General features: G+C 36.4%; 1 protein-coding gene across 1 annotated transcript in view; it reads left to right on the forward strand.

Moving 5' to 3' along the window:
- Positions 1-345: 345 nt before the first annotated feature.
- IGF1R (insulin like growth factor 1 receptor) overlaps positions 346-26472 on the forward strand; it is a 367206-nt gene continuing 341079 nt past the window's right edge. Inside the window, exons 1-2 of the mRNA XM_051981024.1 lie at positions 346-1390; positions 1858-2380. Of these exons, the coding sequence (XP_051836984.1) occupies positions 2287-2380 (94 nt within the window). The 5' untranslated portion in view covers positions 346-1390; positions 1858-2286. The remainder of the gene's footprint in view (positions 1391-1857; positions 2381-26472) is intronic.

Genomic DNA, 26472 nt, shown 5'->3' on the forward strand with positions numbered 1-26472 from the left:
CAGCGGCTATTTTGAAAATCTTGCTTTCATCACTGCCACCGCGTTTCCTCTCCCTGAAGGCAATCTTATTGGGGCTGCAAACAATTTCCTGGCGCCTTCCAATGCCCTCTAGCGGCCGACGTGGAAACGACTCCCTTGGGCGTATGTGGCTATCTCTCTCCCCTGCCTTTCTTGGCTCTCTCCACCCCCTTCTTAGTCTCTTGGGTAGGCAGCAAGGAATCAAACTCAGTTCTTCACATCCTCGGCTCCGAGCTCCCCCCTTCGGCGGCCCCCCGCCCCCGCCCTCGCCCCCGCCTCCGCCCCCCTCCGCACACTCCTCTAACATTAGGACCTGAAACTGGCTTCCTAAAACCATAACATTTCCCTCCGTCCCTTAAAAAATGTCTTAAAGGGGAGCCAGGGTAAGACTGCGGGGCTTTCCTTTTTTTTTCAAGGTGTACCCACCCCCCTCCTTTCACGTTGAGTTCTTTAAGCACGCTGCGAAAAAATGCGGCATGCATTTTTTTTTTTTTTTTTTTGCAACAGCTGCAAGAAACAATGAAGCTTTTCAAGAAACGGGGGTAAATGCGCTTTCCAGTTGCAGTTTTTTTTTTTTTAATTTTTAGAGAACCTCTCAGTTTTCCGCCCTACTTCCCCTCCCCAAGTAAAAAAAAAAGCATTTATATATTATGTATTTATGTACATTACACACATATATCTTCCATCTCTTTGAGAAATGAAGCTAGGGGCATTGTTTTTGGAAGCAAGTCGGAGGAGAGGGTGTGTGCGTGTATCTGTATTGGGGTGGGGGAAGGGGGTGGGGACGGAAGAGAAGGGGTGCGTGTGTAGTCAGCTTTTTGCAGACTACAGGCTCACGCTGCGGCTCCGTTCCGAACGTTCCCGGGAATCCCAGACTCCTGCTTTTGGAGCGCGCCTGTCTGGGCTGGGGCCCGCCGCGCGCTGCTGCTGCTAGTGTGTGTGTATGTGTGTATGTGTGTGAGTGTGTGTGCGTGCGTGCCTCCGGGAGCGCGTGCGCGAGCCCCCAGTGTGTGGCAGCAGCAGCAGCGGCAAAGCGAAGCTGAGGCTCTTGTTTACCAGTATTAACTCCGCTGAGCAAAAAAAAAAAAAAAAAAAAAAAAAAAAAAAAAAAAAAAAAAAAAAGCAAGCAGAGGAGCGCACCAGGCGAACTAGAGAGAGAGGGAGAGCAAAGCTGCAAGCGAAACTGCCCCCTTTGCAATAGCAATTTAGTAAAATCCTTGCCAGACCCTCTTATCCCGCTCGTTTCTCTACCCCCCCCCCCCCCACCTTTCTCCTTCCACACCCCTTTCCAGAGGAATTACAAACCCTTGCAACACCTCTTCGGCTTTGACCTTCAGCAAACCGGATCCCCCCACGTTCCGGAGAGAGGAAGGTGGGGGGCGGTGTGTGTGTTTGTGTGTGTGTGTGTATGTGTGTGTGTGTGTGCGCGCAAAAAGGGAATTACAAACGTTTGCTATGGGAAAGCAGCCGCCGCGAGAGGGGATGCAACGCGGAGCCCCAGCCCCGGAGCAGCAGGAGTGCTGAACAGCTTCAGTGTTGCTGCTGGGGCTTTGTGTGTGTCCTGGATTTTTTGGAAGGCGCCTGTAGCAGCAGCAGTGAGAGAGGAGGAGGGAAAGGAGAGGAGGAGGAGGAGGGGGAAGCCTCTTCATTCATTTTTATTCCGCATTTTTACCCATTTTCAGCCTCTTCAGCAACCTGGACTTTGGGGGATATTTAAAACTGCGTCGCATCATTCCGACGTGGATACTTTGCGGCGTTTGGAAGCCTTTCCCTCTATTTTTGGTTGGGCTTGTTTTTCCTTGCAAGGATTGATTTGGATTTTTTTCCCTTTCTTTGCAGTTTTTTCCCCTACTGCCTTTCTGTGTGTGTTTGAAAATGGAGGTTGAAGATGCAGACTGCCAGCCTCAATGTGCTTCATGTTTGCTACTTCTGTGTCCATTGTATCACTGCAGCCAGCGCTGAGGGGGGTTTGTTACCTTTTCTGTAGCAAACACTACAAATACCTACATATCTAAAGCATCAAAATAGCGTTGTTTGGGGAGTGTGTGTCAGCTTCGACAGCCACAGCATCGACAACACATCGACCCACCACGAGGAAAGAAATAATTTTTTAAAAATTACAATTTTCGAAGGATCTATTTTCTCATCTGGAATATTATTTTTCTCCCTTGTTTCTGGAGGGGGTGTGGGGGCGGCAGTGTGAGTTTCGGACTCTCCCCTAACCCCCTTTTTTTTGGAGAAAGGGGAATTTCGTCCTAAATAAAAGGAATGAAGTCTGGCGCCGGAAGAGGGTCCCCGACCTCACTTTGGGGGCTTCTGTTTCTCTTTTCTACACTTTGCCTTTGGCCAACAAATGGAGAAAGTGAGTATCTCTCTCATCTATGTTTCGTCTGTGAAGTATGTCTTTTGCACTGCGGTAACTTTTAGTTTAAGGGGCCGCTGTCCTATTTTTCTGTTCAAGAATTTGCATCTTCAAGCCTATTTAGAATCTAGAGTTCAGGGCTGGTCTTTTTTTCCGCTTAATATGGTGTTGTGGGGGTGTGTGGGGTGCCTGGAGTAGGGGGGAGAAAGGAGTAAGTATGTGTGGGGGAGGCGGTGGCTCCCCCTACCCAAGACCAAGGTTAAGCACTTTCATCCAAGTGAAATAGCTTTACTTTTTGTTTCTTTCCCCAAAACAAAACCCCAACACTCTCTCGACTCAATTTGGTAATTAACATTAGTATCAAGTTTGTCTACTTAGCTTAACTAAAAGTTCCCATTCTTGGAAGGTTCGAACTTGTACCCAGGGGATTGTAAACAACAGTCAAAGGCTACTTTTCTTTTCCAGAAGTACCTGCTCGCTGGCTAAGACTAAAGCTACATCCCCCACCCCAGTTGCCGGGGGAGGAGTGGTGGTGTTGATGGTGGTTAGGGTGGGGGAAAGACATTTGAAGCTGACTGTGAGCTTCGTGTTTTCCAAGCCATTTGATTAAAAAGCAATACCCGCTTCCCCGGAACCACACTGAAGCAGTGTGCCAGCCTGTTTGTTGTGGTTGATTACATTTCATTTGGGACCACTTAGCTAGGGGCCAGTTTCCTTTCTTAGGGGAGCTTTATGCTCTGACAGTACCCCGGAACCGAAGATGGTTACACACACACACACACACACACACACACATCCCTATCTCTCCCCACTTTATTAAGATAAACCCCCTTGCTTGTTTGGCCAGTGCTAGGGGGAATGGGCCACAATCTTCCACTGTGTATATTAAGTGGCGGCAGGCGGGATGCCTGGAGGCGGGGGGTGGGGAGAATGAAGGGGAGGGGGGTGGGTGGCCTGGATGGTATCGGAGGTGGTGGAGGAGTGGGGGGTAGTTGGTGAAGTGTCCTTAAAATGTAACCAAATCTTTAGAACAGTATTAGAAACGATAAGTTAGAACACTTGGACTGTCTGCCCTAGAAATGCGGTGCTGCAGCTCCAGGACACGTTTCAAAACATCCTTTTTTTTTCCCTTCAAGGGGGAAGGGAGGAGGAGGGAGTTTGGGAGATGGGTGGGTTTTCTCCGGATGCTTTGTGAAAACGTGGTCTCCTCTTGTTTAATCCTACTTATTAATTGCCCCCCTTTCCCAGATAATATTTAGATTCCTTTTATTAAAAATATTATATAATCCTCTTCTCTTGTCTGCCTCCCTCCGCCCCCCTTTTTATCCGGCGTTTGCTTTCCCGGAATCTGCCTTTGTTGCCCACTGTTGCAAAAAACGCTCTGCTCTTGTTTTCAGCGTCTCTAAGATGGAATTGTTTTTCTGCGTCGTTCCATGCTCCCCTTCCCCCGGCCTCCTCCCCCTCCTCCTTCTCCTCCTCCCCCCTCCCTCCCCCTCCGCCCTTGTCGGTGCCCAAGGAAGTGGCGGGGCCCTGAGCAACGCTGCAGGAAAGACCAATCCACGCCGTGACCTGGGGCCCACGAGCTAGCGCCTTCTGGCGTGGGGTTCCCCCAAGTCCCGCTGGTGGAGTCGCAGTCTTCTCCTTTCATGCCTCCTCCCCTTTCTTCTCTGTCGCCCCTCATCTCTCTCCCTCCCCCTCCCCCCCAGGTGCTCGGGTTAGAAAGGTGGAGAGGGAGAATGCTAATGTCCCGTGTGTATATTTGTGGGTGTGTAGGTGCACGTTGTACACGTGCATGCGAAATCTGTGTCTCAACATTAAAGAAGTGCACACAGACACCCAGTTTATGTGCTATTTAAAAAGTAGGACAACGTGTGTTTAAAGCCCTGAGCGCGCCTTCTCTGTGTTTGTTTTGATCCAGTTCCTTCTCTTCCTCCCCTTACTCCCCCCCTCCACTAGTTATTATTGTAGCACTTCCTTTGCACATCGTTAATAAGCAAAATATTTCTACAAACGCTATCACTTGTAATCTGATACACTTTGTTTTGGTCATGTATGGGTGGATGAGAGGAGAAGAGAATAAGAGTTTCGCTGCACTTTTGAAGAAATTGGGGGCGGGGATACCTTTAAAACAAAAAACACAAAGCAAAAAGCACCCGGGTGGAATTATAGTAAATTTGTGATGGCGGATGCTTTTTGGTTACGTTGAAAAGTTTCAGCTAAGTAGTAGAAATAGGGATAAGACAGGTCCATCGGGTTTAGTGTGCCATATTTTGTAATATCTGGCTGTATACAGCTGGTGCCAATTAATTGAAAATTAGAACCAAGTTTTGGCTATTAAACCTTTTACCTAGCTATCTTGGGGGCAGGGTAGAGAAGGTATGCTATAGAATTAAATACGGTGGTAATTAAAACTAAAGACTTAAAAGAGAGTAAGCATTCTTAATTTCTTGTGAAAGTGAGCATGCCTTAATACCAGGAAATCTTTACAGAATTAAAATATTTACCAGACAAATATTGAAGGTCGTATGATCAAAATGGAACTTGCTACAATCTTAATTAAAACAAAACATCTTGCTTTCCAAAGTTTCAGATCACCAGATTAGAAGTTTTTAGTCCTTCTGTTACCCAGAATTTTAAATTTTATTTTGAATATACAGAAGGTTTTCCACGTTTAAATTTTAAATTTTAACATGGCACATAATGGAGCTATACAGTTTCTCCAGGTTTTTGATGGCTAGATAGTCCTGGGCTTAACGGTTATTAATGTATTTCCTGAAAAGTAAAATATTATTCTTTATTTGTTTGGGTAAAAAAATATGACTTTTTTAGGAATGCTTATTTAGAAAATGTTTTGTGAATGTTTTGTCCTGGGAGATAATGCTTAAACAAAAAGTTTCAGTGACAAGAAAGAGTAGGAGAATAACAAGTAATTTCCCCAGAATCCTTTAAAAAAATGGTTGGTAATCTAAAGGTTGATGGATATCCAAAAGTTGCCTCAAATCCTGATTATAGTATATAAAAACTGGATTTAATACTTTCCTCTCCCTATCGCACTGTGAGATTTAAGTCTTAAAGAATAGATATGAATATACTTTAAATTCTTTGGAAGGAAGGTGTATCTGAATTAAATCGAAGTTATCAATCTTCATGGTAATAGTAAATTTAAAAGTTGTATCAAGAGACTAGTATTTTAGCAGTTATCTTTATCTCTGGATTAAAGATTTGGGCATTTGTATTGGGCTGCAAGTATTGTGTTAAGATACTAGGAAAGGAAGGAATGTTTAAGGATTAAGTATGTGACCAAAGTAATGTAAACATTTCTTCATTTAGAAAGATAAAGTTCTCAAAACAGACAAAGCCTAATGGAAGTAATGTTTGAGTTTTTTATACCCTCCCATAATTAGGCCTTGTAACTAGTTGAGGTTTAAGTATTAATAACAGCCAGTGCTGTGTATTTCAATTGGGAGGTGGGGTGATGATCATTAATATATATATATATATATATTTTTTTTTAAGAGACCTAATGTGATATACATATCTTTCCCTCATTTGCACTAAGCTTCCTACATCTTATCCCACGAAATTCTATTGTTGAAGAAACCTAGTTATAAGAAATTTAGATGTTTAAATGGATTGCTGTTTTAGGTATGCTTGAAGTAGCATAGAATAAAATAATCAAAGAAGAAAATCTCAAATAAGGAATTTTAGGTTTCCAAGGAGGAAATAATAAGCAAATAATATTTTGGGTAGGAGTTGAGAATAGGTCATTATTTGAAGTTTAAAATCTCATGTTTGAATTCTCAAAAGAACCTTGAGATATGTGTTAAAGTTGAAAAGAATGCTTCTTGAATCTGTGAGCTACAAAAATCAACAGGGTAAATTTGCTTGACACTTTTAACCAAACTGTCTCATTACTGTGATTTTAGTCTGAGAACTTCCATTAAAAAAAAAAAAGACAACAATAACAACAACAACAACAACAAAACTTAAGGTATTCCAGGGAAAAGGCACCTGCAAAGAATTAAAGATTGATTTTTGTATGCATTATTAGAGTTCACAGTAGGGGACAAAGACAGTTTAGTATTAGGGTTTTTGCCTTTTTGGGGGGAACCTAACAACTTAACGAAAGTCATATTTGTTACATAAAATACCTTATTTTGAAATAACATCCATCTTGCAAGGGAAATTTAATTTTGATTAAAAGATAAGACTAATTTTTATTACTTTTTTAAAAAAAGTTTTGAGACAGTAACATAAGCAATTTCTGCTTAGCTCTTTGAATTGTAACCCCTGTAACTGGTGGTACAAATTATAAGAAAGAACATTAAATAGAAAAAATATTTTCTTAATATTGCCAATTTACTCTAGTTCTTACTTATTTGATTATTTGAAATTATACTTTTTGTGAAATATACTCAGGAAGCAAAATGGACATTAAAATTAAAGCAGAGATCAATTCTCAAATAGTCAAATGAGTGGTCTGGAAACTTTAGCTATTAAAATGATAATATGATGCTTTAGCATCAGCTGTTGTTTTAAGAATTTTCTACTAAATTTAAGCTGGACATTTGTTTTGAAAAATACAATGTGATAATTATGTATATTGTATATATTTGCTTTTGATCTTTAACTTTCTGTTTGATCAGTGATAAAAATGTTTCCTGGTCTTCCTACTGTTGCAAGATCAATATAGTAAGTGAAAATCAACTGTATCATTTTCACTTGTTGCAGTATAATTTGCAATTGTCAAGACAGGTGCTCAAGGGACAACAATTTTTCTTTTATCCTGCTTCATTGGTTTTGTAAGAATATAATGTGTGGCAAAGTACTTTATGAGCTCCTGAATGTAATGAAGCTACTTGAATAAAAATATCATGTATTTTCTAAAATAGTTGGTAGGTTTTAAATTAGAACAGGATACATTTATTTATTTCTCACCAGCCACTTATGAACAGAACCTTTTAAATATTTTTAAGTATTTCTTTTTAATATCTAATTGTCTTAAGGCAAAGAAAAACATCTAATGTACTGGTGCATATACTTATATCCTTTATACTATATTAATATTTTACCTCATTTTGGAGCCTTACTGTTTATCATGGCAGATATGAAAACATTTACTGATCTGGGTCAGAGACACTTATTTTGTTACTTGTTTTTGACAATTGTGATGAAAAATGAAACAATTGTAGTGGTATATTTTATCTTCTGCTAGAACCTTAGAAGTCACAGATGCATGCATGAATATTTCATAGTGTGTCAGAACTGTGAGAAAGATGGGGCAATTTTCAGATGTTTTCTGGACTTATATGTTGCTTGGTTTTCTGGAATTATTCAGGAGATCCTCTTAGCAAGTTATATGGATGGGTATAGCACTTTTTAAATAAGTCATCATTTAAAATAATTTGAATCATGAAAGTGACATGAAAGACAAAGTTAGAATAATTAAATCTCCAATGTGAAGTTTTAAAATGTATGGGCAGCTCATCTTTAGGTACTGATCATTTCCTTTTTTTGTTTTCAAAACATTAAAAAAAACACACAATCACTACCAAATCATAGTTCAGAGAAGAGGTATGTATACTGTTGAGCCAGCTTGCTTTGATACTGTTTTTCTTAGCCAAGTCATGACAGGTGCTTTCTGAGTTCAAAAGATGAACTCATTTCAATTGTACTAAATATATAATATAGACTCACAATCACACATACGCTCAATAAGTAGTTTCTTGAATTCTGTGTCTGAAACATTCTGAAGGAAAAATTCCAAAACAAACTTTGAAGACAAGAAAATGAATAATGCCTTGTAGATTTTATGAACCCTTTTCCAAACTGGGCATATAACATGCAAATATTATGGGTGCAAGAACAACCATAATAAGATGAAGAATTACAAAGTGAAATTACATTGTAATTACAAATGACGAATTACAATTGTTTGTGGAAATGTAAGCCAACTAAAAACTCTGAAATTGCCATTTTGGAAATTTAACCTTGTGACATTTAGACATGACTTGTTTTGGTGATACTTTTGATAAATAACATTTGAGAAGATTAAACCTTAATAAGTATAGAATCCCTCAGTTTTTTCCTTATTGTTGCATCTTTTAAGGAAAGCATGTTTTACATAAAATGTTAGGTAAATTAAGGGCATAGAGGATTATAGCAATAAAAGAATATTAGAAAATTCTGTTTCATGAAGTTGATTTATCTTAATTAAAAATTACATCTTTTGCCTCAAAGAAATATGTTAATACTTTTCTTGCTAGGGTTAGATTATTAAGGAGTCAATTTTGAGGGTAGTCTCTTTAATTGTCAAAGGAAACTGTGTTATTTATGCACATGAGCTCTTAAGTTGAGCAGTTTCATACTTTCTAGTGACAAGTTTGAATTTCTTTAGGGGGAAATTTTCTCTTTAGTCTCCTTCCGGAATAAGCCAATTCTCTATTTTGTTTTTGAAAATATTTTATAATGTTGTAAGAATCTTTTAGAGAACTGAATCTAGAACTGTAGCAAATAATTATGTTTATTAAAAACAAGAAAGGCAAATTATATAGCAAATTTTATCTTTTTTTCTGGCCTGCCTCACCAAGACTTTCAAATATTTGTCAGTTGGCATTCTTATTTGTTAAGACTTGGGAGAAAATACTTCTTGTTTACATTGTAAGATGAATACATACTATTGAAATAACTTGTAGTTTGTATATCATAGTTACTGTTGTTTGTGGTTCAAAAATGTGAATAGTGAGGGAAAAAAATTTAAAAATCTTTCTTTTGTTTTCCTTTGCAACTGTTAATGCTAGTGATAGCCCTTTCGTTTCTTAAGACACTTGTCTCTGCACAAGTCCAATTGAACACAGTGATTTCATCTCTCATGTGATGGCAGTGAAGCACATACTTTTTTATTGGAATATTGCTGTGCCTGGCCATAAAATATATTATCATGTGCAAACCTGTTATTGATGTCATTACATACTATAAAGGCAGCTATGTTTACTTGAAATATAGTATACTTTGTTATATGTGTAATTTCCAATTTTTTTTTCTTCTTGCCTTTATGGGATTCAAAATTTTTTTTAAATGACTATTCCAAAATCTTTTTTTTTTTTTACGGTATGAAAAGTTGAAGATTTCTTTGAGGATAACATTTGAAAAATAAAAGTCAAGGGCTGTATTTTCTTGAGCAGTAGGCAAAGGGTGTGTTTTGTTCTTTGTAATCTGCTACCCCCAAAATACAAATAAGGAATAAATTAAGTGCTTAATTCAAAGTATGTCCAGCAAAGGTCTAGTAGTTCTCAAAATGAAAATTTTCTTACTCCAATGTTGCTGTTCTTTTTGCAACCTGAATTTAATACTTCAAGGATTTGTGTTTTCTTTTTCAGCATAAGAACTTCCTTAACTAATTATTGTAGCCGATGGTCCAACTTGTGAAAAATTTCTTCTTGAATTTTGTTACTCTAGGCCTCAGGTGAAAAGCTTGATTATCAATGGACCCCATCCTTAAAACTTTTCCATTTTGTTAAGACTGGGCAGATAATTTGCTTTGTAGGTATAAATTTGGAGAATCCAACACACCATAATAATATTATTGTTAACAATAATAACACCTGACATTTATGTAGTACTTTAAGATTTACAAAACAATATATATATATTCTCTCCTGCCTCCAAGTTCATTTCACCTTTCCCACTACACTATATTGAGACCTTGACTTAGGACTTGAATAGAAGTTGAACATTTAAAATGTATTAGTTGTTAAATCATCATAAAAAAGAATGCCTATGTTAACTTTCTAATTATAACCACACAACTTGGCTTTTAAATTATTTAAGACTTAAACAATCCACTTTTTTCACTCAAATCCTGCATGGATGCTCAATCATATCATGAAGGTGACCCTGGGTTCTTAAAGTCTCCTGTCTGTGGGTTGTTATCACTGGAAAATGCTAACTAACAAGCTGGAAAGGCCTTTTCATACCAATATTAGAAAGGCCTAACTCCCTACTCTAACTTTGCCTTTCGAGAAGTCTAACAAAATCACTGGAGAATTGGCTTTCAAGTGATGAATATTCTCAGATATTGCAATCCACGAAGACTTTCTACTCAGGTAGCAATGCCAAATTCATCTATGCTGGAATCATCCACATCAATGAAATTGTGGATCCTTGAAGTATTGAAGTTCAGGCATACAAATGCATTATTTAGCTTTAAACACAATTTTATAATAAACATTTTACTGGGATGTTTTGAAAGTTTCACTTTATTTAGAGTGCCCGGAGTATTTTATCTGTGAATTATTGGAAGAATATCAAGTAAGCAGGGGAAACTCCTGATTTTAGCCACATGCTTTTCAATAAAGAGTTTCAAGTTATAGAAGATATACTACTGAGTAATAGATGAGTTCATGTAGGAAGTTTTGCTGATGACTTAATAATCCAGAGTGTATATGAGCAAGATATAAGAAAGAAATAGAAAGCTTGCAATTGAAATTCAGAGAAGAGAAATTACAGTTTTCAGGACCCCATCATCATAATTTAACTGGTTACACCAGCCTTGCAAATGTTTTTTTTTTTTTTTTTTTCAAAACTGTGAGATGCAGAACTCTTTTGGAATTGCAAAATTTTCACTGGCCGAGTTTACATTTAGCATGGCTATTCATCTTTTGCTCCTTCCTCTAGACTATTCCTTATGAGGCTAGGATAGATAGAAAAGTAATATTATTGGGACTTTCCCCTTTTAGTATAGATTCTCATAAAATTCCAAGAGAGCAAACTTGAAATAAATGCCATAGGTTTACCACTTGACTTCTGGAAGTCCCACTGCTCAGTCCATAGAAAAGACAAAGAAATGTATTTGGAGTAACTGAATTCACACTCATTACTATTTATGTCATGGACAAATTTCACTTCCTCTCTTGGGCCTCAGTTTCCTCATCTGTAAAATGGGGATATTTTAACTAGTTTATCCTAAGGGACTTTTCTGTTACACTCATATATTACAATTTATTCATCTGATTGATGGGTATACACAAAATTTTTTGCTATTACAAGAAATACTACTATGAATATTTGTGCATATATGGGAATTTTAAATTTTGTTTTTTTACCTTAATGAAATTACTATGCAGGGGTGTTATCAAAGGATTGGTATGGTTATTTCCTTTGTATAATTCTGGAACAGTTGGACCAATTCAATTTTTTTTCCCCCACACTTTATTAGTATGTTGTCTTTTTTCTTTTTCCTTTCCTTTTCTTCCCTTCTTCCTCTCTCTCTTCTTCTTTTCTCTATTTTTTCATGGCCACTCCAACAGATTTCTCTCTCCCCCTTCATCTTTACTAATCTGATAGGTGCTAAATTTTAAAGAATGATAAACTGCAGTTCATCTAACGATGGGTGGCTATGACTTTCAAGGGTTATCATGCTATTTAATGATGATTTCATAGAAGTGATGGGTATTAAGTCAGGAGAAGATAAAACTTGACAGGTGTTGGAGGAGATACATAATAATGATCTTAAAATATTTGTAGGGTTGTCAAGAGAAGAGGAATTAAATATGCTGTGCTTGCCTCTGGGGCAGACTTAGGGACCATAGATGAAAATGGGGTGGGGGTCAGTAGTTTTTATATTAAAAAGGGAAAATTCCCTAATGATTTTTGTTTTTCATGTGCTTTGTTCACATTGAGGTGATCATTAGTCCAACCTCTTCATTTCATACATAAGAAAACTGAGGACCATAAGATCAGAAGGGCAGTAAATTGTAGAGCTGAGAATCAAACCAAGAAACAAATTTTAAAACTAGTACTTCCATCTCTACCTTCTCACCTTTGGCCCTGCTATAGTAGTGACTTGTCACAGGAGGTCTTTAGGATGGATGACCACTTGTTGGAGTAAGTTATAGATGAAATTTATATCATGATTAGGATTTGAACTGTTATCCCACAAATCTCCCAATAACTTTATTCTATAATTTTTCAAATTTTATAAATGAAAAAATGATTTTTTTCTTTAATTAGAAGATCATTTTTCCGAGAAACCCTGTTATTGAATTTGTAATGTGTATGTCACCAAGTCCTATCATTTCTTCATTTGAAATCTCCTCTGATGTTATTGTCCTCATCAGTGCCTCATTACCTTATGTTTGGGTTACTGCATCAGCTTCCTAGCTGATCTTTCTGACTTCATCTGCTCTTGTTTCTAATCCTTCCTGCACACTGTTGACAAGCTCATCTTCCGACAGGATTATTTTCATCATGACTCTTCCTTCTCCCAGAACCTACATGATTCCTGATTCAAACAAGTTCAGGTGTTTCTACCTGGCCTCCTTTACCTTTTCAACTTAATTTCCCATATATATATGCCTTTTTTGTTGTTGTCTTTTTTACTAGTCCCCCATTTGCCTCATGTATAAATTGGTATGGTATTGACAGTACCCTTACATGATTAAAAATAAGGAGCCGGGGGCCAGGTAATATCTTAAAGTTTAAAGTTAATGTCTATTCTATATGAATATATGTGTTTGTTTAATTCCTTTCTTTTTAATTAAGTTTGGCATAATTGTTTCCCATTTACAGCTTTGCTATCTTTGCTTTAAAGTCTTTTCCCTGAGCTAAAATGACCTTTTTTCTGGTTTCCAAATTCTAAAATGCTAAGTAAGTTGTCTTACCTTCTTCAGCAATCTTCTTCCCTTCTTAGAATTTTTGTTATAAAAGTTTAGTAAGTTACCTCATTTTGTTTTCTAAATTTAAGAGTTTCATTTTTCCAACTTGTAGAATCACTGTATAGACTAAATATTTAAAATTAGGGTTTTGATCATCCTATTAATTAGCTGTGAGACCTTGGACAAATCACTTAATCTCTCTAAAGATTTGCTCTGAAAAACTCTTCCCGTCTTAAGATGAAAAATGATGTTTTATTTGAGATGATCTTTTATGTCCTTTTTGAGCTCTGTTCCATATCCCTGTCACATCCCTGCTTAACTTATGAGGATGTACCAAATACAAATAAGAGAACATATGGGAAATTTTATAGGGTAAGTGCCTTAATTTTGGTCCTTGATTCCCCCCCTCCCCATTTCCCGTTGCATGTTAAAGAGAACTATAGCTATAGGGCATACATATTTGATAATTATGTTGTGGAATATACCATGTGATCTTGTGTAGATGTTTGACCTCTTTGTGGTTATATCCAGCACTTTCTCATCTATATGCTTTGTTCACATTAGAAAATGCCATTCCTGCCCCCTGGTCTTTGCCTTTGAAATTATACCAGTCCTACAAATTTCTCAAATGCTACTTGTTTCATGATCCCTTCAGAGGAAAATTCTTAACTTCCACTGAACTTACATAATGCTTTGTATCTCTTTTGTTTTTAGTATACTCAATCCTGAATTATGCTTATATGTTTGTGTGTGCTCTATTTTCTTTTAAAAAAATCTCAGTGAATAAATAGTCGTTAATTGTTAGATAATGCATTAAAGTTTGTAAAATGCTTTTAATACAAATATTTGATCCTGACATAACTACTCTTGAAAGTGGGTGCTATTATTCTCCCTATGAGAAAACTAAGGCAAATGGAAGCTAAGTAATTTAGCCAGGGACCCACAAGTAGTGATTGCCTGAAGTTAGATTTGAATTTAGGTCTTCATGACTCTTGTCCAGCACTCATCTAACTATCTATATTAGCAAATATTTATTTTCTCTTCTTCCTACTTCCTCCTTACCTTAGAAAACAAAACAGAACTCTCATAATAAATATGTGTAGTCTAGCAAAACAAATTTTCACATTGGCTATGCTCAAAAAGGTATCTCATTTTACATATTGAGAATATTACCTCTTTCTCAAGAGATGGATAACATTTCTCATGACCAGTACTCTGGATTCATTGTTGATCAATCAGTGAGTGCATTGATTAAGAGACCTAAAGTCTTTAAAAAAGCTTTTCCTTTTAACAGTGTTTTTATATAAGCTTTTATATAAAATTGTAGGTTCTGCCTCTGCATCAGTTGATAGAAGTCTTTCAAACCTTCTCTGAAATTCCTGCCATTCTTTATGCCACAACAGTATATTTCATTATATTTATTTCTCATAATTTGTTCTACTATTCTCTAATTGATAGATGATTTCCCTCTTCTTAGTTTCTCTGCCACCACAAAAAAATTTCTTTAAATATTTTTGTACATAGAAATCTATTTCCTCTTTCTTTGAACTCTTTAGTTGTAGGCTTATGGTAAGAAATGAGTTTTTTGTATGCTATATGTTCTTTCTATATGTTAAACTCTATATGGCAAGGAACCGTGGCTTTATTATCTTTTTCTCTTCTATAACCTAGTGTAGTGCTTTGTCTCTCACCCCGTGGCCCCTCCAGATCTGGAATCATAGGGCATAAAGAACTCTCTAGTGTGGAAGCTCCTTCCTCTGTCACATATTAACAACTCTATTACTTATCCTATGAGACTTAAATCTGTGGAACTGAGAGTGTTACATAGCTAGCATGTCATAAGCAGCTCTTAAACCATGGTCCTCCTAACCTCAAAGTCAGCAATCTGTCCACTATGTCATGATTTGACTTTGCTCATACTAGGTACTTAATGATTTCAAGTAGTTGAAAAATGTTAAGTTAAGTTATATTGCTGAAATAAAATGTACTATTTTTCCTTTTTTTTTTTCCGTTAAACTGCAGGTAGTCCTTGTGTTTTGCTTCACCTTTTATTTACTTGTTTACCTGAAAGTACCTAAAAATACCTAGATTTTTCCTTCTTAGGCCCTAATCCACTTATTCATCAGTTTTCATCAATGACCAGAATATATATTTAGCATTTCACCTTAACAATGTGCCACCTAGTGGTAAAAATAAAAGAGTAAGCTGTTTAAGAGCTCAAGCTCTTATGAGTCTTCTTCGGAGGGAGGAGGTAGGGTAAGAAAAGTGCAAAATTCCTTTTCCCTTCATCATTGATTTTTCAGGAACAGATTGCCCCCAAGTTATTGCAAAAAATCAGATGCTGAATGTATGAAAACATAAACATTCTACTTGATTTAGAAAAATAGCTTTTTATTGCAATCTTTTGTTTTTTGTGACCTTCATTTTTCAACATGAATTTTCCTCTTAACACCCTTCCCAGAAAACTATCCCTCATATTAAAAAAATTTTAAAGGGAGAAAAAAAATTGTTCAACAAAGTTAACCAACATATTGAATTTTTTTGACATTATATGCCATATTCTGTAGTCCCCAACCTCTGCAAAATAAATGAGGAGGAATAGGTTCTTTTTAAATTTAATTTCCTTTTTGTATGACATTCCAAGTTAAAACTGTTTATTGCTCCTACCTCAGGATGGAAAGTAGGAGCAAATTTAGTTGGTACAATTCATCTGAGCAGTGATGGGCTGAAGCTGATTTAATCCTGCAGTAGTTTGTTTCCTTTTCTACCATGAGCTGTGTGGATAGTGGATAAACTGAGAAACAGAAATGACACTTGGGGACATCATCTGTATGCCACAAGGATAGCAGAAGCAAAAGAAAGAAATCTGTGATGACCACCTACCGCTTACAGCTCTTAGCTTCTTTCTCCATTTATCCCTATCTTCTCCAAATAACACACTCTCTGCTCACTCACTCTAGCTTTCAATTTTTGCCTCTTATAAATTACTTCTGCACTAGGAGCCTTATTGCTCTCAAGCATCCCTAAATGCCCTGACAAAATTGTAAATGCAATTAAAGTCTCTCTTATTTGCCATACCTGCATGATTGAGAACTCTATAAGAAACTTGCCTTCCACATAATAAACAGTAGTAGTTGTTTGCCCCTCTCTCTATCTCAGACTCGGGCTTGAAGTCTGACAAGACACCTCTTCCAAGATTTTATCTCCTCTTTTTTTTTGCCCCTCTGGACGGAGAGGTGACCCTGTTCCAACCTTCCTTTCTGTAGAAGAGAGAGGTGGAAACTGCCTAATACTTTGAAAATGTTTCCTACTTTTTGAAGAATTTAGTGGTCTGCAGAGTCTAAGATCTTCTATTGGACTGGTGGATTTCTGTAGGACAGACCAATAGGGTGAATCTGTATCCATATCTCTTGCTGTAGAACTGAAAGCAACTCTAGTTATCCTTGCTCACTTTCTTTTTCATCCTGAAATTTCTCCACCAGTGATAGGGCCCTGAATGTCAAAGGTCCTGCCTATTAGGATTTTTTCTCACTCCCATAACTGTGTCCTCTTAGAATACTCTATCTGAGGCCTCTGCTGAAGAGAGAGGTCTATTAATTCCTTCCCTCCTCTGTTTTAGCTTTGGTACCATTGTTGCTTTTTTCTCAGATAACTTTGGAATCGAGATTCCCACTACTATGGTACAATTCCTGGACCCAGTTCTTTTTTATTATTAGATTTTATTTTACTTTTAGATCTGAATTCTCTGTTCTGTCTCCCTTCCCCTCCACATTAATTAATAAAACAAGGAAAATAAAACATCTGTAACAAACATATATAATCAAGAAAAAGAAGTTTAGACCTACTTCTGGATCATTGTTCAAGCAGCCCACTGGGATAGATGAAGTGCTGCTTATTCTTATTAGGCCAGGTTCATTAGGCACGTTTTCCTCCTTACTCCCAACAAAAATTGAGGCTGACTGCTATGCCCTGAGGCCTATCGGCCCCAGAGCCTCTTCCCAGCTCTTCTGCTGTCCCACAGGATTGTCTTTCCTATCCTATCACGGATCAATGATGGTGGTCAAATGATCTTGGGCTCTGCACTTGTGATGCCAATTGGAAGCATCCCCCAACATAATGAAGTCAAAGGATCAGTGTTGAAACGCTGTTTGTTTCATGAACTCTGTGTTTGTGGGCAAGTTATTTCTCTTTTCTGAGCTTTAATATCCTTTCTTGTAAAATGAGAGGGTTGAACTGAAGTGACTTCTACTGCCCCTTTTGGCTCCTCAATCCATAATCCTGTGAATGGCAGTTGGCTTTCAGTTTGACTAGATTTTGTGCTGTAGCCAGCTTCTTCCCCAAGGCTCATTGGATCTTTGTTCATCTTGTCTTCTGAGGCTTTCAGTCATTAAGTTCAACTAGTATTTGTCACTAGTAGGTTTTTTGGAGTGGGGGTGCACAGTCAAGGGCTCCTGAAATTCCTGGCTTGAATTTTTCTTAAAGAAATCTTCACCAGAGTGGCCTTTTCTCAGTCCAGAAAGGCTTTTTACCTCTTGAAATCCATCATCTCTCAGTTCAATTCAGCAAACCTTTTAAAAGTACTTATTGTGTGTTAGTCATTGTGCATATCCCAGCTTCTTAAACTGTGGTTCATAATCCTATATAGGAGCTCATTACTGAATGTGGGGGGGGGTCACAAAATTTAGATTTATTATCAGTAAATATTTGATTTCTATATCTATATACTCAGGGTTAAGTAAAAATTTCTCTGGTGAAAAGGGGTTAAAAGTAGAAAAAGTTTAAGAACCTGTGGTGTATGGAAACACACAAATCAAAACAGTCTCTTTCCTTGAATAATATTTGTTCTAATGCAGTTGTAATACTCCTGGTTCTGTGTGAGTATGTAAGCATAGTCTAGAATTCTTCCTCTTTTCCCCTGACAATTGATTTTCTTTCCTTCTCCATTCTATGGTCTTGTAAATGGTACAACAACAACAACAACGACCTCTGTGAGAGGAAGAGGAAAAGGAGGAGGAGAAGGAGGAAGAGGAGGAGGAGGAAAATCACCACCACTACCTTTTAGTCTAAGACTGTCCCTCTAAAATTTCCTGTAAAAAAGGCTACATGCCCCATCAATTGAAAATTTATTAAGTGCTTATATACTGGGCGCTGTGATGGGAGCTAGTGATCCATATAATGAATAAAATAATCTCTACTCACTAATCAATCAATATGCAGTTCTAAGTCTAGCTAAAGTGACACTACCAAAGAAAGGCTAATTTTCTCTTTTTCTTTTCCTTGGAAATGAGTAGAGATCTCATTCTTGGATCTTGAGGAGTAAAAATTGACCTCACTATTTTCCTAGGCCCTGGGCTGTTCCTAATACAACTATGTAAGGTGACAGGGAAATGGGAAAGCCAACTTTGTAATTTACTGGTCTGACTTTTAATTTTAATCTGATTTCATGTGATTGTAGATTTAGTTCTGGAAGGGACCTTACAGATCATCTAGTAAAATCCCTTTATTTTTGCAGAAAAGGAAACAGAAGTAGTAAAACTCAAACAAATAATAGAGACAGGATTGAACTTGGACCTTCAGACTCCAAAACTAATTGTTGTTCCATTCTCACTATGTAAATGCCCGATGCCCGCTTTGTTGCTTACAGTAGTATCCTATTTTGAGAACAGGAGACAGAAGATGTGTTTAGCTAGTACAAAAGGCAGTGCTGGATCAGTTTTATCATCATTTTTTTCTGTATATGTTGTATGAGAATATTAGAACAGTCTAAGTAAGATCCCTGCATAGCACTGATGACCACAGCAGCTCTCATCAGTGTTCCATGGATTCTGCGGCCACTGGATCACTCACTAGCAGCTTTTTATGACTCCACATTTCTATATATCCTGGGACCATCACCTGTTTTTATCAGGCTTTCTACCCAGCACAGTGGAACCAAGGCCCTTCTGAATCTCTGCCACCTCCTGACAAAATCCTTAGGATGTGATTCTGCCTCAGAATTGCTATACCTTTTTATGTATCTCAGGCCTGGCAACAATGAGTTATATAATATGAAAACATGTAAAGTTACTTCTAAAGTTACTATCAGCCAACTTATTGTACTCCTTCATCTGAGCTGATTTATCTAGCATGCTCTTAAACTACACAAGTTTAGTTAAACTTTTAATATATATTTTTTACTAGACTTTAGGACATTATGAGTCCCTTTAAGATAAGATTGGAGATAAAACTACTGATTCTGTTTTGGAAAATATAACAAGACTTATTTTCCATTTACATGTTATAATAATTGCTAGTATTTTAGAGTTATTTTTATGAGTGCTCCCTGAGGTTAGATTGACCAAGGTTTTTTGGAATCCTAAATAAATCTACTCTAAACACATAATGGTATCACTTTATGGCTGGTATTGGGGCATTCATGGTAGCCTAATGGGCATAATGGTGCTTCCTTAGACTGTTTTCATAAGTAATTATATTTCTTGAGATATTTGACTTATATTTATATCAAAATTCTTATAGAAATGAACTGTGTTTTAGCTGGCTTCAAGGATAAATATTGGCAAGTAATGGAATAATAGTTCATATTTATTAGCATCTTAAGGTTTACAGAGTTCAGATATCTATAACAACCTTGTGGTAGGCAATTCAAATATTGTCCCCTTTTTATAGGCAAAGAAAGTGAGGCTGAGGCATATAACTAATTATAATAATAAATAACATTTATGTATCATTTACTATGTGCCAAGCACTATGCTACATTCTTTTTAGTTATTTTTCATTTGATCTTCACAGCAACCTAAGGAGGCTTTTGTTGAGTCATTTTTCAGTTGTATCTGACTCTTTTTGACTCCATTGGCAGAGATACTGGAGTGTTTTGCCATTTTTTTCCTCCAGTTCATTTTACACATGAAGAAACTAAGGCAAACAGGCTTAAGTGGTTTACCTAGGGTCACACAGTGATTTGAATTCATGAAGAGGAATCTTCCTGACTCCATGCTCAGTGGACTAATCTTAGGAAATAGATGCTACCATTATTCCCTTTTTACAGATGAGAAAACTGAGGTAAACAGAGATAAAGTGACAATGTTGAGACTGGATTTGCAGTCCCTAGGACTGGAGGTTTATTTCCTTTGCCATTACCAGAGCCAAGATGTGAATTTATTTCTCTGGAATTTAAATTCCTTATTCGTTTAACTATAACATAGTTCTTCTCAGCATATTTGTTGAGTCAGGAACCTGATAACTTTTTGTGGTTGGTATTAGCTGTGCTTTTCCTCTGAAGTCTAGGTGTGTATGGAAGGAAAGAGAGCAAAGGACTTATTGAAAACTTTTGGATGGAGAGGCACTTGCCATTCTCCTGGTAGTTCATCACCTATGCTCTAAGCCAGAGCACGTGAGAGGCTTACAAGTTTATGAATCAATCGGGAAGTGTTTATTAATGTTTACTATGTATGAGGCACTGCTGGGGATCAAAGTACAAAAATGAAACACTTTTTACTTATGAATTCCGTTCTCATAGAGCAGAATACAAGAACCTAGTATGATTTATATAGAACAAAATCATTTAATAAATATGTATCTACATGTACACACAAAACAGTTAATTACAAAAGACAATGGGAGAACAGCCACTAGCAGTTTGTAAAATCAAGAAAGGCTTCATTGGACTTCAGGGAGGAAGGAATTGGAATACTTGGCTCCTTGGCTCTCTCCATTGACCTTTTGCTCAGACTTTCTCTGTTGTATGGATACATGTACCTGAAGGAATTTGTAATTTATTTACCCCAGAATTTTTTGTTTGTTTTAAAAATCTTGGTGCAGATTTTTTTCTTATTATTATTTTGGGATGTTTTCTTCATTTAGTTGTCTGACATGACTACTTTGGTAGTTTGGTAAGTTGGAATAAATGTTGACTAGGAAGCCAGGAGGCCTGGGTTGTAATCTAGTTCTATGATGTGATCTCAGACAAGCCATTTTAACCTCTTTGGGTCCCAGAGATTCTAAGATTGAGAGCAGAGTTTTGAGGGATTTTTCTCTTTTTCACAAAATCTCATCCATTCCTTTCTCTCCACTCATTAACATGACCATCCTAATTTGAGTTCCCATCACAGAGATTCTTTCACCTTAGTCTTTGGCATTAAAAGGCAATCAATAAATGCTTATTGAATTAATTGAATTAATATGTTTTCTGGTTAAAATTGGGGGTACCACATCTAATGCTTTGGTTTCTTAACATTTTTGCAATGTTTTCTATGAAACATCAGAAAAATTCTATTGCCATCACATATTTAGATTGTATCATACATGTTGTGAACATGTTGTACATCCTTCCCCTCTTTAAAATATATGTATCAATCAAGTTTTTATTAAGGGCTTCCCATGTGCCAAGCTTTGTGGCAGGTCCTTGGGATACAAAGACAAAAAAAAAAGAAACAAATTTCCATTATCAAGGAAATTCTATTCTGTTAGAAGGGGATATATATATATATAAAAGCTTTAAAAGCTAAACAGAAGAAATGCTATTTTATCCTGAAAGCAATAGGGAGATTCATGGGGGACTTGAAAAAAGTGGTGCCATGGTCAAATCTGCTTTTAAGGAAAATCACAGTAGGAGTGATGAAGAGAGAAAAGACCCATTAGGAGGTCATTACAATAGTTCACATGAGAGGTGATGAGCGTCTGAACTAGGCTGTGGGCTGTGTAAGTAGGGAGAAATAGCAAGATGGCAACTGATGTGGAATGAGGATGATTAAGGAGATAACCAACGTGTGAGACTCAGAAAAAAAGGTGGTGACTTCAACAGAAATTAATAGAGGAGTGAATTTGGGGGAAAAGATAAGAGGAATGTTGTTGGACCTGGTGAGTTTGAGATAACTCTAGGATATGAAGTTTGAATTGTTCAATAGACAGTTGAGTATGCAAGATTAGAGGCACTCAAGAGAGAGACTGAAACTGGATATATAGATCTGAATCATCTGCATTGAGATGATAATTAAACCCTGAGATGCTTCTGAAGTCTGAGACTTGATATTTTTAAAAACTTGACTTTTTATATGATAGGTGCCTAATAAATGTTTATTTAAAATCGACTGATATTGTCAGAGTATTAAGGGGATTCTTAAGGATGACAGTATTATCTGTTAGCCCTTTAGATAGTTCATTGAGTCTGCTTCTTTATAGATGTCAAGAATAGGAGAAAGAAGTAATAAAGATTGGAATAACTTAGGTGTTCTTTGTAATAACAGAGTCATTGAAATCTTTGGATAATTTAGCTTTGGAATCCTTTGCTATTTTAAACATAGATTCAGTGTGCATGGTTTTTAGTAGGAATTTGTGCTATTTATGGCCCAAGTTTCTAAAAGCATACAATGATTTTGAGAGTATCAATAGTCCAATAGCAAAAACTTAATAAAGACAAAAGTGATATAAATTAAAAGTGGGAATCATATCTCAGGCATTCATAAAATTCTCAGGCATCATAAACAGATGGATTAAACCCCTTATATGAGTTCTAAAGAACTTATCTACTCCCTGAAACATATCAGAAAAGGGAAAAACAGTTCAGAATTCAGTCTTGGTTTACAAGCATAAGGTTCCATACTTTGTACCTCTCAGTGTTTTTCAGGTATCCCTTAGGGCTGGCTGGAGATTGGAAAAACCTTTTGCCTAAGTTCTGGGGTTATTAGGCTACTGCCAGAAATCCTAGGAGATGTCATGGAAACACCTAGCTATGTAGCCCTTGTTTTATTATCCCCACTCTGATTATAGGTAAATCTATTTTTTAAACTTCCAATCTTAAGGACTGCCTACCAATCAAAATTCTCACACAGTGATACCTTAATACTAAATAAATGTAAATGTATCCCACATAAACAAAAACTTTGTGGGTGGAACCTCAATAATTTTTAGCAGTATAAAGATATCAAGAACTAGAGTTTGAAAACCACTGGCTGTAAAAGGATATTCTCTTATTCCAGAATGTAAAGCTATTTGTCTAGATCAGCAGTTCTTAAAGTGTGGTCTTCATATCCCTTGGGGTTCTCAAGATCCTTTCAAGGTCTGTGAGGTCAAAACTGTTTTCATAATAATGCTAAAACATTATTTACTCATTAAAATACTCCTCCCTTTTCCAACTATATATCTGTTTGAGACCGGATTTTCTTCATATTATTTCAACCAAAACAACATATTGCAACAGATTGAATGCAGAAGCAGATCTGAGAATCCAGCTGTCTTCTATTAAGCCAGACATAAAGAAATTTGTGAAAAGATGTAAGACAATTCTACTCTTTTCATTGATTTTTTTGTAAAACAGTTATTTTTCGTTAAAATGTTTTTGTTAACATAATAGATTTATTATTGTAAATTAATGAATAAAAACACCAGCTTTAATTTCTAATATTAATATTAATAGATACAACCTACACAAAAAAAAGCTTTTTGGGGTCCTCAGTACTTTTAAAAGTATAAAGGAGTACTAACACCAAAAAGATTGAGGATCTTTAGGGTAGTCTGAAAAGGATTTGGAAGCTAACAACTTCTAAGAAAAAATCTTTACAAGCTAGGGTACTCCTGAGAGGACTTGTATGATTGCAATATTTTTGGCAGAAAATTTAAATATGAAGATTTGAACTTGTATTTTATTTACATGCATGCAGTATTCTGCGCGCGCGCACGCACACACACACATCTTTATCTTGTTTATATTTTTTATTTAAACACTGGATCATTTTTTATGATGCTTATTTGGTGCATTTTATGGACGAAGAAAAGGGATCTCTGATTCTGAGTTTTAGTGGCTTTTGGGAAGAGGGAGGGGAGAGAGAAAATGTGGAAAGGGGAGGGAGAAGAAGAAGGATGGAGAAGGAGAGAAGGAGCTAAAGAAAAGGAAGATAAAGAGAGAAAGAGACAGACATAGATTTTAGAAATGATATTGCATCTAAAGCCAATGCTGTTTGTAACCTTAGACAATTTCCATGTAAACACATGCATAAACATCTTGTTTCAAAAGGAAGGCAATTTTGTATGTGAACACTTTTTTGAAAAGTACCTTTGGATCTTCCCAATGAATATAATGAATATAAATTTTATTGAATTATTTGTTTTTTAGTTGATCAGGGCACATTGGCATTCTTACTGAGAAACAATTGAAGATGTCTGAATTTGGGTTATCTTAAGCTCCTTACTCTCCGTCTGTTCTATATAGTTATTTTGTTTTGTTTGCTTATTTATTTTTGTCTTATTTAATATTGGATAGGATTTTTTCTTTTTTCACGTGCTTGATTTTTCCCACTATAATAATTGTGTGTTTACTTGATTCCCTTAATTTAGGGAGTTCGCATACACAAAAAATGAAAATGAACTGTCTTTACTTCTAATGGATTTTCAATTCATTAACTCCATTTCCTTTTTAGTGTTTTCATCAAATGTCTGTCCTCAATAAACCCCTGGAAGTTTGAAATGGGAAATAGTTTACAAAAATGCATTGGCATTCTTTTCTGCCATTTTAGTTGCATATTTCCATATGTTTGTGTAAGAAGATACATGATATTTAAGGTAGACAGTTTTCTCAGACAATGGTGGGCTTCATCATAAATAAGTAATTGGGAGGAATAATTGAAATTGTGGAAGTGAGGAAGACCCAAAGGTACTTTTCAAAAAAGTGTTCTAGCATCTGTCTACTTTATACATAGGGAAGGTGTTGATTTGAAAGTGCTTCAAGACCAATTCTGTGTTTTAGGAGTTGAAGTCTGGTTTAATTGTGGATGTAATTAAGTGCTGAGTTGTATGCTGCAGATCAAAACTGCCAAAAATTGCCATTCACAAAAGGTTGAGAAAATAGAACAATATATATGGATTAGAGTTGCTTCATAGGAGAGATGAGAGTTGTTCTGAGTCTTGAAGTATAGGTACCATTTAGATAGGAAGGGGGAGTGAATTCCAATAGCATGAGTGGAGTTATAGAAGTTTGCGTTGAACATTTGCATGGGGGGCAAAAATAGTGAATGGATGAAGAGTGTGAAGAAAAGTCCTTGGGGGAGTCTGAGAGGCCCCAAATCTTTTTCCTAAAATTTTTTCTTCTTCCTCTTCCCCTTTATTAACTCTAAACTATGACTTTCAAGGAAAGCTGCTTTTTCTAACTCCCTGGACTCAGTGTTGACAAACTTTTCATTCAGGTCTTGTGTAGGACTTTACTAAGGGGTTTTGAGAAGTAAATTGAAGTAAAATAATGTAAAATAAAATGGTTGGACTAGTTACTCCAATAGCTATGAGAGTCAGCGTGTTTTAAGAGAAGAAAAGGATTGATTTTTAGTTAAAGAGCCTACATTAAAATCATGGCTCTGCTATATACTTGTTTACCTTTCTTAGGTCTCAGTTTTTTCATCTTTAAAATGAGAAGGTTGGACTAGATGATGTGATTGAAGTAGCTTCCATCTAGAATGCCTTTGATCCAGTCTCTAGTTGTCTAGTTGAGTAAGCATGGTGATAACTGATATTATTTAACCAGGTTGTCCAAAATTCCTTTTCTTTAACTTCTCTCTGGTTTCTTCTTTCTCTAATTGGGGGTTAGTTTGGGAAGTAGGATAGAATGAGTGCTTAGGGGAATGATAGACACTCTTATACTTAGTACATTTCTTTATACACAGACATCCTGATTTCACATCTCTGTCTTTGGGAAAGGAAATGGGGGGAGAAAAGGAGGGAGGAGAGGAGGAAAATACATTTTTTTCTTCAATGGAGGCATGTTGAAGAGTTGTGGGAAATGAAACGAGACATTTGATTTCTCACTGCCTCAACTAAATCTCCAAGACTATGGAGTTACAGATGAATCTATGGCAGGTGTTTCTATACTGGAAGTTTCCATACTAGTAAAATCACAGTTCTGGACCAAAATATATGATACCCAATCAAAAAGAGTTATGAAAGCCTTTTGAAAGAGTTTGGTCTTGATCTAATAAAGAGCTATTGAAGATTTTTTTGAGTAGGGACATTTCATGATGCAAATATAATTTTTAAAAATTAATCTATTCATGTGTATAATCTATATTGGATTGTTTACCATCTCAGGAAGGGGAGGAGAGAAGGGAAGGGATGAAAGGAAGGACAAAATTTTGAACTCAAAACTTAAAAAAAAAGACACTGATGTTACAAAATGTTTTAACATGTAATTGGGGGAAAATAAAATATTATTTAAAAAAGATTACTTTAGCAGAAACATATAGACTGCATTGGAAGTATGTGAGATTAGCATTATCATGTGAGATTGCCAAATGAAGACTATCACTGAATTAGATGAGAAAGGAGTGATGAATAGGAGGTAAACTTCTGGAGGATGGGGACTTGATATTTTGTCTTGGTGTACAAGGTGCTTAGAACAGTGTCTTGCATGCAATAATTGCTCAATAAATGTTTGCTCCTTTTTTTAAAAAAATGAATTTG

Source organism: Antechinus flavipes, chromosome 2 (assembly GCF_016432865.1).
Source record: "Antechinus flavipes isolate AdamAnt ecotype Samford, QLD, Australia chromosome 2, AdamAnt_v2, whole genome shotgun sequence".
Lineage (NCBI taxonomy): Eukaryota > Metazoa > Chordata > Mammalia > Dasyuromorphia > Dasyuridae > Antechinus > Antechinus flavipes.